The sequence below is a fragment of the Dryobates pubescens genome, chromosome 11, assembly GCF_014839835.1.
Source record: "Dryobates pubescens isolate bDryPub1 chromosome 11, bDryPub1.pri, whole genome shotgun sequence".
Classification (NCBI taxonomy): Eukaryota; Metazoa; Chordata; class Aves; order Piciformes; family Picidae; genus Dryobates; species Dryobates pubescens.
Window position 1 is genome coordinate 7473974 of NC_071622.1, and position 15385 is coordinate 7489358.

General features: G+C 42.7%; 2 protein-coding genes across 2 annotated transcripts in view; both read left to right on the top strand.

The window, feature by feature from the left end:
• TESK2 (testis associated actin remodelling kinase 2) overlaps positions 1–15385 on the top strand; it is a 91335-nt gene that overhangs the window by 37809 nt on the left and 38141 nt on the right. The window contains exon 4 of the mRNA XM_054165558.1: positions 4153–4201. Coding sequence (XP_054021533.1) covers positions 4153–4201 — 49 coding nt within the window. The remainder of the gene's footprint in view (positions 1–4152; positions 4202–15385) is intronic.
• Positions 1–15385, top strand: part of LOC104301629 (selenoprotein Pb-like) — a 94090-nt gene that overhangs the window by 16602 nt on the left and 62103 nt on the right. The gene's annotated exons all lie outside the window — the stretch shown is intronic.

Here is a 15385-nt window from a genome sequence, read left to right on the forward strand (position 1 = left end):
TCTTGCACTCGTCTAGGAGAGGAGATATTCCAGCTTGATGGAGGTTTATGGAAACAATCTTCCAACCTCTGAACATCACTGTCATTTGCTAGAAAGCATTTGGTGGTGGAAACGTGCTGCGTTGTGTTTAGCGGCGTGGATTCAAATAGCATCCTTCATATTTGCGGGTTCTGGGGAGACTTCCAACACCTAGTTAGAATTTTGGAAGTGCTTCAGCTTTTCTGATAAGGCCAGATACACTGTCTTGAAAGTAAACTTCCTTAAATCTGCAAATAGTTTCCTGTGTTGTGGACGACTGGCTCATTGAAGCCTCTTTCAACTAGAAACGCTTATAGGAAGTGTAACCTTTGGCTGACAAGATGTTCTGCTGAAGTTCACCTACAAGCGTGTTTTGGCTCTGGAGACAGTGGGTCTAGCCAACAGGAATAATCTCAGCTGTGTAGGACCAGCATGATCAGCTTACTGTCCACAGAACTTGGAATCTCATCTGGGCAATCTCAAACATTGAAATCTTACGTAAAGTCTTGCTTGGTAATTGTAATTCCTGGTAGCAGCTGCATGTATTACCTTTTAGTGGAAGAGCTTTCCAACTGTTTTTTGTAGCAGTGCTTGGCTTAGCCAAGAGGCTTATTATTGCTTGATTCAGCAGCTAAGAAGTTTTCCAGGAATTTGGATCACTAGAGCTCTATTCTATCAATTTATTTCCCAGAGCCTGAAAACTGAGCTTCTTGACACAAAGTTTAAATGGTTTCAATATGTTGCTTGTAAACTCATTAATTCTGTCTTTATCAGTGTGTCTACTTTCTCTTTTCCTGGATAATAACTTCTAAATATGTGGAATTTATAAATGTGTCTTTATCTAACTCCCCATGAAACCATGATACTGACCTTTGTTTTTAACTTCTGATTTATAGTTAGTAGTGTATGTCTGTTTCCCAGTAGAAACCCTGGATGTTTAAGGCTTTTTGAACTCTTGGTAACTTGAACCAGTGTGTCTTTTCTACCTTAAGCACACAGGTAGTGAGTGTTTCCACTGAGGCTTCCCTTGATCAAAACAGGTTAGAGAAAAAGTTACATTCTGCTAGTCTTGGTGTGACAGAGATAGTTTTCTTGTTTGGTAAAGATGAGGCAAGAAATACAACTTAGCCAAAATTTTTACTAGTTCCTGACTGCATTAATATTTTGCAACGAAGTCAAACACACTGAATTCCTAATTTAAAAGTAATCAACTTTGCAAAGGAAGAGTGGATATGTAGATGAAAACAGTATTGTTTTCAACTGCTTAGCCTCAATCTTTGTTGATTGAAAATACTGCAGTAGTGGATTAACCTTGTGTCATTCATAAAAGAGAAAATAATACTTTCAAAAGTTGTCTAATAGTGAAACTCATATCTTGGGTTTCTTTTTCCATTTTTGCTTGTAAATCTATTAACACTATGCCTTAGGCCTCTGGAGACTGAGAATATATTGAGGAAGAATAGAATTAACCAGGTTGGAAATGACCTTTGAGTTAATCGAGTCCAGCCTATCATCCACCACTATCTAATCAACTAAACCATGGCACCAAGCACCCCATCCAGTCTCTTCCTAAACACCTCCAGTGATGGTGACTCCACCACCTCCCTGGGCAGCCCATTCCAATGGCCAATCTCTCTTTCTGTGAAGAATTTCTTCCTTACATCCAGTCTAAACCTCTCCTGGTGCAGCTTGAGACTGTGTCCTCTTGTTCTGGTGCTGGGTGCCTAGGAGAAGAGACCAACCTCCACCTGGCTACAAGCTCCCTTCAGGTAGTTGTAGACAGCAATAAGTTCTCCCCTGAGCCTCCTCTTCTCCAGGCTAAGCAACCCCAGCTCCTTCAGCCTCTCCTCATAGGGCTTGTGCTCCAGACCTCTCACCAGCTTTGCTGCCCTTCTCTGACCTATTGTTCTTCTAGTTAACAAGAGGAATGGGATTTTTACTGTCTGTCCAATTAAGATTCCTATCTTTTATTCAGGGAATATTTTTGGAGGTAAAAACAAGTGATAGAAGTTCCAAGTACCAGTCCTGTGGCCTCTTTGGTTATAAAAACAGATTTCCACTGCTCAGCTTAGGCAAAGAACCTTACCTGTGTTATTTTCCTTTGGCTGCTTGTAATTTACCAGTCAGCTGTTGGACAAGAGAACAGTAAGGATCATTCATTTCTTGAAAAGCAGCTTAGCAGCTAGTACTATGTGTGTCTTGCATCATTTTTGTTCTTAAATTCAGAAATGTCTGAGGATATATAAGGTCCTTTTCCTTCAAATTGTGCTCCACAGGATTCCCCTGTCACATTTAATGAAGTCATGCATTTCTACTGCTTGCTTGCCAAGTGGAACTTTCTGACCATTGTGGAAATGACAGACAATGTGGTTTTTGCTTGTCAAGAGCAAAATCTAAATGAGACGCACGAAGGTTAGTTAATCTAAAAAGAACCAACACTTCAATCATGCAAGGAGGCCTCTAAAGTGCATACAATTTCCAGTTTTACTGAACTTTCTCATTCGAGATGTTTGCTATTAATATTAATTTGCATTTTAGAATAGAAGAGAATAGAATAAGCCAGGTTGGAAGAGACCCTCAAGATCATCGTGTCCAACCTATCATCCAACACCACCTAATCAACTAAACCATGCAACCAAGCACCCCATCAAGTCTCCTACTGAACACCTCCGGGGATGGTGACTCCACCACCTCCTTGGGCAGCCCATTCCAATGGGCAATCACTCTCTCTGTGTAAAACTTCCTCCTAACCTCCAGTTTAAACCTCCCCTGGCTCAGCCTGAGACTGTGTCCTCTTGTTCTGGTGCTGCTTGCCTGGGAGAAGAGACCAACCCCCACCTGGCTACAACCTCCCTTCAGGTAGTTGTAGAGAGCAATAAGGTCACCCCTGAGTCTCCTCTTCTCCAGGCTAAGCAACCCCAGCTCCCTCAGCCTCTCCTCATAGGGCTTGTGTTTCAAGCCCCTCACCAACTTTGTTGCCCTTCTTTGGACACGCTCCAGCAAGTCAACCTCCTTCCTAAACTGAGGAGCCCAGAACTGGACACAGTACTCAAGGTGTGGCCTAACCAGTGCAGTGTACAGGGGCAGAATGACCTCCCTGCTCCTGCTGGCCATACTGCTCCTGATGCAGGCCAGGATACCATTGGCCCTCTTGGCCACCTGGGCACACTGCAGGCTCATGTTCAGCCTACCATCAACCAGCACCCCTAGGTCCCTCTCTGCCTGGCTGCTCTCCAGCCACTCTGACCCCAGCCTGTAAGACTGCATGGGGTTGCTGTGGCCAATGTGCAGAACCCGGCTCTTGGATGTGTTAAATCTCATGCCATTGGATTCTGCCCATCTGTCCAGCCTGGCAAGGTCCCTCTGCAAAGCTTCTCTATCCTTGCCACTTTTCAGTTCAGCTTGTGTTGTGGTAAGAGTGAGCTTTCAGTTGCTCCTCTTGAATGAAATGTATGGCACATTCTCTGTGCTTTCCAGAAAAATGAAAGGTGCCAGTCATTGCTGGTAACAGCAGGAGCCTGAGCTTTGTGCAGTGTAGGTAACTTTAGTGCATTGTGTACGTACAGGATACTAGCAGCACTTGCTTCCATTCAGCTGTTGGAAATAGGGGGGTGGGGAGGGGATGTGTGCTGTACTTGTGTGCCCTTATATTCCTCACTGGTTAGGAATGGGATAGGAAGAAACATCTTTATGCTTAAGCAGCAAAACACAAAGGGAAGTAATTTTCTGTTTGTGCAGACCAGCAGTGGATTACTTGACTTAAACTTCCTTAAAGCAGAACTCTGAGGCTGTTCCTTTCTGCATAACTTTATTCTGTACTGGCCTTTGCTTGTAGTTGAATTAGTAACTTTCCACCTGGAGGCTGAGCTGTCTCCTGTGCTCTCTTGCAACTGCTGGTTCAAGTTATTGTAGTGCAGACACGTGATTTTGTTTTGTGTTGAGACTTTTCAATAATCAGCCTTGTGATATGCAGTATCTATGAGGATGTTTGTTGGTTGGCTGGTTTTTTCTCTTCTTTCTTCTCTCTTGGCATAGCCAGTACTTCTTATCATAGTTTCTTTACAGGAGGAGGGGAAAAAAAAATTAGGGGGGGAAAAAAATCCCAAACCACTTTTCTTTTCTTGTTTCTTGTAGGTTTATGGGTGTCTGTGTGCATCAAGGACAGCTGCATGCACTTACTGAGGTAAGACTATTTCATGATATACATACTCCATTATGAAACAGTTCTCAGGCCAGATTCTTCTGCTGCTGTTCACCTTGAGTGATGGTTTCTTTTATGGTGACTAGTGAGTTAGTCACATTCTACTTGCTATGCAGTGGGAAGACTGCACAACCAGGCCTGAGAAGAGTACTTTGCTCCTAGCCTTTGATGTCTTTCCTCATCAGAAGCACTTGTTAGGATGAAAAAGAAAGCACAGTAGGAACATAAAATTTCACTGGTAATTTAAATGAGGTGTAGGGGTTATTATTGAGCTGCCCCTAAATAATCTTTGTTTCAGTGACATTGCATTGTATTTAAATCTTCTTTATAGTCCAGTTGGGTGTAGTGATTCAGGAGTGTTTCAGCTGGATGATGCTAGTCCCTACCACCTTCTATTTTTGGATTAATATCAAGATTACAGCTTCATCTAGACCCCATAAAAGGAAATTATTCCATTGCCCATACACCTTGACCAAGACCTAGTGTCAAAGGAGAAACTGAAGTTTTCAGTCATGTGAGTCTTCCCACCCAGTTTTACTGGGTTGTACCTGTAATCCTGCTCAGGAAAAACAAGAAGAGGCTGTTCCCTTGTTAGGAATAGCATTGCCTGTTTTGAGTCAAAATCAATACATTGCTTTTCCTGCTGTTTTGAGTACAGGTTGAGGGGAAATTCATATTTTATAAAGTCAATGGTTTTTTTTATTTACTTCAATTTTGTAGGAACTGCTTAATTAAAGGATTAACCCTTTCCTACCCTCTCACAAAGACAAGTATGCTATTAATTAGCAATTACAACAAGTTCTTGGTATGGTTGCCGAGGGCTACTGTAAAATGAGAAGGTTGGCTAGCTATGTGCCAGTCATCAGGATGTGTGTGGCCATCACACATCTGAAGATTTCATATTAAGCTCTGATGCACATACATGGACAGTGAATTTCTTCACCTTCCAAGGGGACAATTCTGCCATTCTGGTTCTGGCTACTATTAGTGATGGACACTAAGTCACAGGGGCTGTATTTCTAATGTAAGAGCAAAGGTAGAGAGAGACTTTCAGAAATTGAGTCATGGATTGAGTCAGTGCATCAGCAAATGTGCAGATGACACCAAGCTGGGAGCAGATGTTGATCTGTTAGAGAGCAGAAGGGCTCTGCAGAGGGACCTCAACCAACTGGACAGATGGGCAGAGTCCAATGGGATGGCATTCAACAAGTCCAAGTGCCAGGTGCTGCACTTTGGCCACGGCAACCCCATGCAGAGCTACAGGCTGGGGTCAGAGTGGCTGGAGAGCTCCCAAACAGAGAGGGACCTGGGGGTGGTGATTGACACGCGCCTAAACATGAGCCAGCAGTGTGCCCAGGTGGCCAAGAAGGCAAATGGCATCATGGCCTGCATTAAGAATAGTGTGGCCAGCAGGAGCAGGGAGGTCATTGTGCCCCTGTCCTCTGCATTGGTTAGGCCACACCTTGAGTCCTGTGTCCAGTTCTGGGCCTCTCAGTTTAAGAAGGACATCGAGACACTTGAACATGTCCAGAGAAGGGCAACAAGGCTGGGGAGAGGCCTTGAGCACAGCCCTATGAGGAGAGGCTGAGGGAGCTGGGATTGTTTAGCCTGGAGAAGAGGAGGCTCAGGGGAGATCTCATGGCTCTCTACAACTACCTGAAGGGAGGTTGTGGCCAGGAAGGGGTTGGTCTCTTCTCTCTAGTAACCAGTACCAGAACAAGAGGACACAGACTCAGGCTGTGCCAGGGGGAGTTTAGGCTTGAGGTGAGGAGAAAGTTCTTCACTGAGAGAGTTGTTAGGCATTGGAATGGGCTGCCCAGGGAGGTGGTGGAGTCACCATCCCTGGAGGTGTTCAAGAGGGGATTGGACGTGCCATGGTCTGGTCATGAGGTCTGTGGTGACAGGTTGGACTCGATGATCTCTGAAGTCTCTTCCAACCTTAGTGATAACTGTGATACTGTGAAATGTCAAGATACAGCACATGTGGGAGTCCTTTTATATAAGAGGGTCAGGTTCTTCAGGCAGGCTTTGCTAAGCATTATTGCCAATTTCTTTTGGTCCTCTGATCAGTTAAAACGGGGAGATTTCAGGCCCTTCCACTCCCTAAATATATCCTAGAAGAGATGAAGCTTCATAATGCTTTGCTATACTAAATCTTGGCAGATGTTCCTCAGTGTGGTTTTTCATTTGTTTGTTGTTTTCAGCAGTAAGTGTTCCCCCCCTTTCGTCCAGATGCTTGCTATTTAAACATCCCTCTCCACCCAGAAAGTCAAGAAAACGAAACCAACACAGATGCTTCCTAATGGAGAGCTGACTTTGTAGCTGCTTTGTAGCTATTTTGGAGTGCTTGGCAAGCAAATAAATCTTAAGAAAGTCTTCAAAGAATAACCTTTTTATAGTTATAATTCAGAGTAAGAGAAGAAATTACTGAAACATCCTGAGACCAAAGAGGAAAAGTTTTAGACTGAAGAAGGTGGCTGCAGAATTTAAGAGGAACAGGATAGCTCTAGTGAGATTTCACACAAATAGATGTACTGATCACTGCTTGCTTTATGTGGACCAAGGTGGAGATTTCATGCCCTCAGTAAGAAAACACATGAGTGAAGGCCGTTGTAAGTTGATGTTGTAAAGAATCCACACACAATTTTGTCCAATAGAGTAGTTGTTGGTTTCATGGAGCTTTAAGAGAGCTGCACATGTTCTAAGGAGTGCAGTTAATCGTGTTTTCTGGCAAAAGTAGTGGCATTTTTAAATCTTAAAGTAACTGTAGTGTAGTAGTTGAGCTCTGGAGGTTAGAGAAGGGGTCCAGAGTGGCTAGCTGAAGCAATTATTAGTAAGATGGACATAGTGAATCACTAGTTCAAATATAACCCAGGAGGACAAACAGATCCACCACTCTCTCAAGGGTTTTTTCTGGCTTGTGGTCTGTAAAGGTGGTCTTATAGCTTCCAGTGCTCAACATTGAAGGTCTCTTCCAACCTGGTTTATTATTATTATGATTGATCTTAGTCCAATGCTACTAACAGAGAACTTCTGTCAGGGTTTCACTTCCTTCAAGACGTAACTGATTCAGAGGCTCATTGTTCAATAGGTGTCTGTCACTCCAAGGCAAAACCTTTCCCACTCTAGCCTGTGCTGGACCTTTCTGTAAGGAGTTTAATTATCCCTCCTTGTGTTTGGAGAGTTGGGTTGGTGATACACCTAAGTAAAAGGGATACAGCATTGCTTAGAGCTTATGTATGAGGGCAGGGTGGGACATGTTTATTTGTGTGTGTGTGTACATATAGTGGTTTTGTTTTATCCCCCATGACCAAAGAAGCTGAGAACTTGTGGCAAATGTTTGCTGAATCGATTTAGACAACTTAGTAGCCTCCTGTGCTGCTAACAGGCAGGGCAGCAACCACAAATGGTCTTAAAGGAGCCTTGGGGATTTTAATAATAGACAGCACTTTGTTACTGGGAGGCAAAGTCTGAAGTGTTACAGATTTCTTTTCTTGCATGTTTAAACACACAAGAGGCTCAACAAGTGGATCATGCAGAGCAGATTATTTTGCTTAGGAAGGTGTTGATTGTGTGTAGGCCTTGGGTTTTTCCCTTTTGGCAGCATTTTACATTGTTTTTAATGTCCTTTCCCAAGTGGCTTTTGTTTTTAAAACTGTTGGGCAAGGAGCAGCTTCTGTCTGTTTGTTTGTTTGTTTTCAAAATAAGAATGGAATTGTTTAATTATAGACTGCAGTAGGACTTTGCCCTTGTTCTAAATCCACAGTCTTATCAGTTTTGAAAATCCAGTATTCTGTTTTCCAAGTTCTGCTGCAGCCAGAAGCTATGATATATGCCTCTTCTGAAGTACTTTGGTGTTTATCCTTAGCATCACAGAGTGGTTTAGGCTGGTGGGGGTGTCTATCCTTGCAAACACAGGAAAGTGAAGTGGATGCTTTAATAGATGGTACTGCTCCAAGGAACTGCCAGACTGCCTCACTGACTTTGAGCTGCTGGGCACAGATCTGCTGTGCTTATTTTCAGTAAAACCAGGAACTGGGTATTCCTTTCTCAGTACTCAGCTCTAATCTGTAGCTAGTGGTTTGTTTCTGTAGCTGCAAGAATCTGCAGCGCTTCCTGCTGTACTTGCATGCCTCTCCAACTAATTTCAGCGGCTTCTTCAAGCCCCTCTCTCTGTTCTGGCCACATTCCTAATCTGACAACTCACTGTTTGCTTCCATTTCTTGATTTCCTGGCATGCAGCACCATCAGACTTGGAGAACCTTGCATAGTAGTAGTACAAGCTCTGGTGTCATCATGAGATGCTTCTTAGTATTCATAGAATCAAATAAGGTTGGAAAAGACCTCAAAGATCATCAAGTCCAACCTGTCACCCAGCACCTCATGACTACTAAACCTTGGCTTCAAGTGCCACATCCAGTCCCTTTTTGAACACCTCCAGGGACAGTGACTCCACCACCTCCCTGGGCAGCACATTCCAATGGCCTCAAAGACCAGATCTGAGCCCCTGCCAGGGGGTTAGCAGGCAGCATGCACTCCTGGGGACATGAAGCTGTGAGCAGCAGTAGCATATGATCTTATTCCATACACGCTATGCAATGGATGCATGAGCAAGAACCCATTTTTGATGGAAGGCAAACAAATCTGTTTGTGCACTGCAGTTTCTATGGGCCTATGCTATTAGACTGAAGCAGATAACATAGCATATGAAAGCCACTTGCACTGCTTTGTGGATATTAAATTATTTACTGTACTCTGTTAAGCAGGTTTATCTGAATTTCTAAGAGAGAGGTCAGGCTGAAATCTCATTATAATTAGATGTATATATATGCACAGAATGAGTCATACAGCTTGATAATTCCTCCTTGTAGGAAAGTTAAACCCTGGCAGCTGTGTACAGATGAGGAAGGGAGAGTTGTTATGTGTTGACTGGGATATCTTGAAATTGCAGTGCTTCACAAACAATAGCTAATTGTTACAACAGGAGTGTTACAGCTATTAATTCATACCAAACGTTCAAAAAGAGCACAAATGCTCTGCTGCCACGATCCGAAGCTCAGCGCAGGATCTGACATGCATTGGAGCTTTGTGAGGCAGGGAGCAGGGCTCTCATCACCTAACCACATACTGCAAATGCATCTAGCACTTTCCCTGTGCCTTCAGCACAATGCAATACTTACACAACTTTCCTTGCTTACCTGCTTTTGCTAAGAGGAGATACTTTCTCTCCAGAGCTGTCCCCAGTGTGTTCAATTTACCTGGCCCACACCAACCTACAGCAGATTTTTCCTTCAACTGATCTGCCAGCAGTTCTCTCCTGAGAAGTGTGCCTGTGAGGCCAGTTTGCATCCTCTATAAGCCACCATTTTTGCCAGCTTTCTGCTTCCCACAACAAAGGTTTTTACTGCAGGTTTTTGAGATCAATTTGACCTTTCTGTAAACCAAGGATCCACTTGAACCTCTCTTGTTGTTCTCATTCTGCACATGAACATGGTAGGAAATCACTCTTACAATGTGTGCATTGGGAGGGAATTGGCAAAGTAATATCAGGCATCCAGCACTGAATAACACATACAAATTCAGTGATTAAAGCTTCCTCCTGTCCTCACATGAAGTGGTGTGACCAGGTAGAGCAGCATTTAACTTCCCATTGAACTGAAGTTGTATCACAGGAGGCCCTGCATTCTGTGGGGTTACTTTGATATAAACAACCCAAAACTTGAGTTTAGAAGAAAATAATCCTGTCCTGTGTTGTTTTTTTCTGGAAACCCTAAGGCTTTGATCACTGCAATCAAATAAGATGGACTGCTTTCATTCATGAAAAAGCAAAGAGCCATTAGGTGTAGGGGAAAAAAGTTTGAAAGACCACCTAACTTAAATCGAGTCCTTTACTTGCTTTCAAGAACTTGACTAGGAGTTCAAACACTCCAAAGTGCTTAAGCTACAACTGAGACCTAGCTGAAACTCCTGTGGAGGCTGGTACAATTTTTGCTGGAGAAAGAAAGGGTCAAGCACATCATACATGCCACAACATCAGGCTTCAAGAGTATGAACTGGAGATGGAATTTCAGCCCGAACACTGAATTTCCTGTCTCCTGTCATCAAAAGCCAGGCCCCCTTGTGTGATTTTAAATGGAATTTTTTGGTATGTGCAGCACATCAAGCTGTGTTTGGGACCAAAGTATTTCTTCCTTTTAACTGATTTGCAAAAATATTTGATTCCCAGGGAAAATAATATAAACAAAGTAAAGAATTTCTACTTTGTCTTAACTTCTGTGAAATAACTTCATTGTCTTAGACACACTGCTTTCTATTTGTGTTACAAAGTAATTCCTGTAGCCTTAAGTTATAGCATCAGGTTTCAAGTGTGACATTCTCCAAATGCCAGCACTAACTCCCCTTTCTACAAGCTTTTCAAACTCCACTTGCTTTGAACAGTGTAATTTACTTGCTACATGTATCATGTTTAATTTTGCATCCACTGACTCAGTGGATGAGTCAGGTTTACTGCTACCTGTAACCAGCCTAACTCGTATCTAACATGTAAGATACAGTGATGGGTACCAGAGTCTGCAGCTCTTCAGCTATTGGGATGACTAATCACCTAGGCTCAATACAAGTGCCTACAGCATTATTTCAACAAGAAGGAAGTGTCTTAAGCTGATAAACCAGCATGATTGTGCTCACATCTTTCTAACCCTCACTCAGTCTTACTGGAGTTGATAGTCCAGATTGAATGACTGTAATGCCAGTAATGACTGAAAACAGGGGTTTATTTTGCTCCCTTCTTCATGCACTCTTCAAAAGAAAAAAGTTAGGGCAGACACCACTTCCCCCAAACCAGTACAGCTGGTTAGTCTAGCACTCTCTAGTTAATACTGCATCAGGAGGTGCCTGCTTCTAGAGCCACTCGTTCTTTTTTTACCGGGGTCAATGGCACATGAATGAGGCTCTTCAACTCTGAAAGCTGGGAAGTGTCAGATATATTAAGCCCTTCAGATGTACATTTCTTGAGTTGGAGAAATGTTGTACTCCTGTAAAGAGAATAAAACCATGGAGAAAAAGGACACCCCTTGGAAGATGAAACAGCATGATGCCTTGTATGTCACAGAGAAAGGAGAGGCAGAGCTGGTCATCAGCACCACTCTGTGTTTGCTAAGAATGCATTCAGCCACTTTCTCATAAATTAAGCTGAGAACTTAAGTGAGCTGTTACAGCAAAACTGAAACTGTGGAGTGCAAAACTAAGACCAAATATGGCTCAAGTGTTGACAACTCCTTGGAAAATTCTATTGCATACAATCAGGGAAGTGTTTGTGCTAAAACAAGTTCATAAAAAAAATGCATAAATGCCTCTCAAAATGGTCAAAGGTGTGCTAGGAATAATTTTACCAGCTGAATTGGAGCAAGAAAAAGCACACAGTCTGTATGTCAGCCTAGATAAAGCTATTGAAACAGGCATGCACACATACATGTACCTAATATTCAAGCTTGTAGCCACCTCCTTTTTTGATATCAGAATAATTTGAACAAAAGCTAAAAAGGAAACTTCAATACAAGAAATCTGAAGCACATCCCAAGACCTACTGCTTTGAGGAGTCAGGGTCCCTGAAATTTCATAAGGACATTGCTAGAAACTTGGTTTGACATGTTATAAACACGTTCATCTTGGAATATAAACAGAAGCTTCCTAAATTTTTGGCACTGAGAAAAGTTCTTTTTACCTGTGTCTGTTTCTTGTCCGCAAGATAGATGCCGTATGTGACAACGAAGGTGACAGTCTCACTTCTTTCTAACTTAGCCTTCTGTTCCATGAGCAGAGAAGCGTAAAGCACAGGCAAGTGACTTGTCTTTCTGTATATGTTCAGTTAGTTGGGTTTTTTAACCCAAAAGATTGAGCTGATACTCACATGCCAGGAAGCAGGCAGGCAGTAACAGAGATTTTTGCAGCTTGTAGGTTTACTGTAACTCTCTTTGCCAAAGTAAAAAGACTTCACAGTTCTGTGTGTTTTAAAAGGATGATAGAATTAACTAGGTGCTTGAAAGCACCTGTTAGCTTGCAACGTTTTTTCTGTGGTGAGAGAAGTAGTGCTTTTTTTGTCAAGAACAGTAACAATTTACTATGCAGATAGCAGTCAGTTCTACCAGACATCTGGTGTGATGCATCCATTCTGGTTTGTGCTGGAAAACACAGGTGCAATGATGAAATGCAATGATTTCTCAACTTTTTGCATTACAGACTAGACTAGTCTTCCTAACACCTGAGTTATTTCCTGCTTTTTTAAACACTACTTCTGTTTCCATGATCCTTGCTCTTTTCCTCAGGTCCTACAGTGAACTTCTCACACTGTTTGTTCTCTGTCACTAAAGGGGGAGTGCAGCTACTGCTGCTTCGAACAAAGTTACCATTACTCTTCTCTGGAGCTCAAATCCCTGGGATCCAGAGGAATGGCTTTTTCTTGACCCTAAAGCAAGTAGATGCAAGGCCTGACTCTTAATGACTCCTGTAAAGGAAAAGCTAATGAACCCAAACAATCAAATTGGCAGAGGTAATAACACAGATGTGTGCTACCTGGACTTCCAGTCCTACAACACAAGCAGCAAAAAGGACAAGCAAATAATTGCAATATTTTATACCACACAACCATTCTTGTCATCAAAGAATATTTTTATGCAACTAAATATATTCAATTCCAATACCCAAGTCCCTACCAGGAGGGACACAAAGTAGCCACAGTTCAACAAGAGGCTCATTACCTTTGGCATACTTTCAGTAAGGCTAAACTTGCCCTTCCAGTATTTGGATTTTACACCTGCTAAGGTCCAGACTGCCTTTACACATTACACTTCCCAGCACTGGCACCAATACAGCACCACTGAAAGACCTCTTCCTGTTCCCAGGGTAGTATATAAAATGAAGCTGTAGCTCTAATGGATGCTATGAAAAATAGCCGAAGCAAGGACAAAAAGAATGAAGCCTACAAGCAGAGATTTATTACTCTGTTAATCCACAGGTCATGCTGGTCATTGGCTGAGAGATCATCAGGATCAATTTAATCTGCAGAATTTTGCACATACTTAGAGTTCTTACCAAGTTTAAACAGCAGTTCTTCTGCACCATCCTAGAGCCAGGAGGCATTTAAAAATGCCAGCTGTTAGCTGCTGAAAATCATCTGAAATAGATCCTTTGTCATCAGAGCATGCTAATCTGTTTGGGTTTTTTTAATTGCTTCAAGGGAAATTCCATCTCTTTTACTCTGTACCATGACTCATTCCCCTAAAGCAAAGGCATCTAGAGTTAACAGGTATATGCTCAGAGCTGTCAATAAAAACATCCATGAGAAAGGCTGCACAGTTGCTCCCTTCATTCTTCTGGAAAGTCAAAAGTTGCCAGTTCAACAGGACCAGATAGTAAAATGACTTGACATGTTGCTGGAGATCTCTAAATGCACTCAAGGTAGATGCTCTGTGTATGCAAATGCAAACAAGTTGGACCAGAATTAGGGACCAAATCTCAGGAGACACAGAGCACACAACCATCTCTAAATGTACCCCACCCCTCTGCTTTCTTGCTCCTCCTGAGTTTTCTTTTCTCAGTACTAGTCAAAAAGACTATAATGAAGTGCCTAAGGAAGAATCCAGTAACCAGGAGAAGCTAATGAAACCCACAAGGCATTAAGGTATACAACCTGATCTGGAAGGCTCTAATCAGCATGGCTTGAGTGTGCACATTAGGTAATACCTAAAACCTTCAATCTCACATGAAGAAAAAGGTTTCCCTAACAACTCTCCAAATAGTTGGGTTTTTTTTGCTGGAAATTGGACTGCAGTATGCAGCAGACAGCTAACGTTTTCTAACAGGATGATGTTTAGAGTCCCTTCTTTTAATTTTCTACTTGGTGCCACTTTGAACACAACTTTCATCTTCTCCTTGGTTGTCTCCAACCTCAGGCTCATCAACTTAGCACTGCACCTATTCTCTTTTTCTGAGGGGCAACCATCAGAGCCATCTTATCCAGGAACTAAGCTTGAGCTGGTAAACACAATACCTAAATTGTGAACAACTCCTTTGCTGTATAGAATATTTGCAGTGTGACTGGTAATAGGATCCACAGTTCTGAAGACATTAAGTTCTCCAGGGTTGACAGGTGAGCCTACTGTGATCACCAAAGCAGAGTTAAATATTTGCAGTGCTATGCAAGTAAAACTCAAGTTATTCAAACAATATGAATCACACTGGCGGAATAACAGCAGGGATTAGCAAGTGTTAGAGGAGATGGGGGGGAGGAGGGAGCAGGAAGAAATGGTGTTCTAGCACTTTTAAAAACTCTCCAAAGTGTGCAGTTGCCATCTGGAAGGCAGTGCATGCCTGCAATTTTTACTGCAAAGGTTCAGAGGATGAGACCTAAGTGATGTCTGTCTGGTTTTGTCCATTTCAGAGTCAAAGGCTCTCCACAGAAAGGTACCTAAGAACTGAGGTGGGGGGGGGGGAAAGAAGCAACATTAAATGTTCAAAGACAGATTCTGCTTGTGAAAGCTGATATCAGAAGGGTATTCTCACTCAAAGGATTAACATTTAATGTTTTGTAAAAGGATAATTCAGCTTGACTGGCTGGAATGTGTCCAGGGAAGGGCAACAAAGTTGGTGAGGGGTTTGGAGCACAAGCCCTATGGGGAGAGGCTAAGGGAGCTGGGGTTGCTTAGCCTGGAGAAGAGGAAGCTCAGGGGAGATCTTATCACTGTCTACAACTATCTGAAGGGAAGTTGTAGCCAGGTGGGGGCTGGTCTCTTCTCCCAGGCAACCAGCACCAGAACAAGAGGACACAGTCTCAAGCTGTGCCAGGGGAGGTTTAGACTGGATGTTAGAAAGAAATTCTTCATAGAGAGAGTGATTGCCCATTGGAATGGGCTGCCCAGGGAGGTGGTGGAGTCACCATCATTGGGGATGTTTAGGAGACTTGATAGGGTGCTTGGTGCCATGGTTTAGTTGATTAGATGGTGTTGGATGATGGATTGGATGTGATGATCTTGAAGGTCTCTTCCAAGCTGGTCTGGTCTATCCTATCCTATCCTATCCTAATCGTAACAATCCTGAGAATTTTAAGCTTTTACTGCTTTTTTTCTTCCCAGTCTGTGCAATCCCTGAAAATAGAACACACAAAAAACC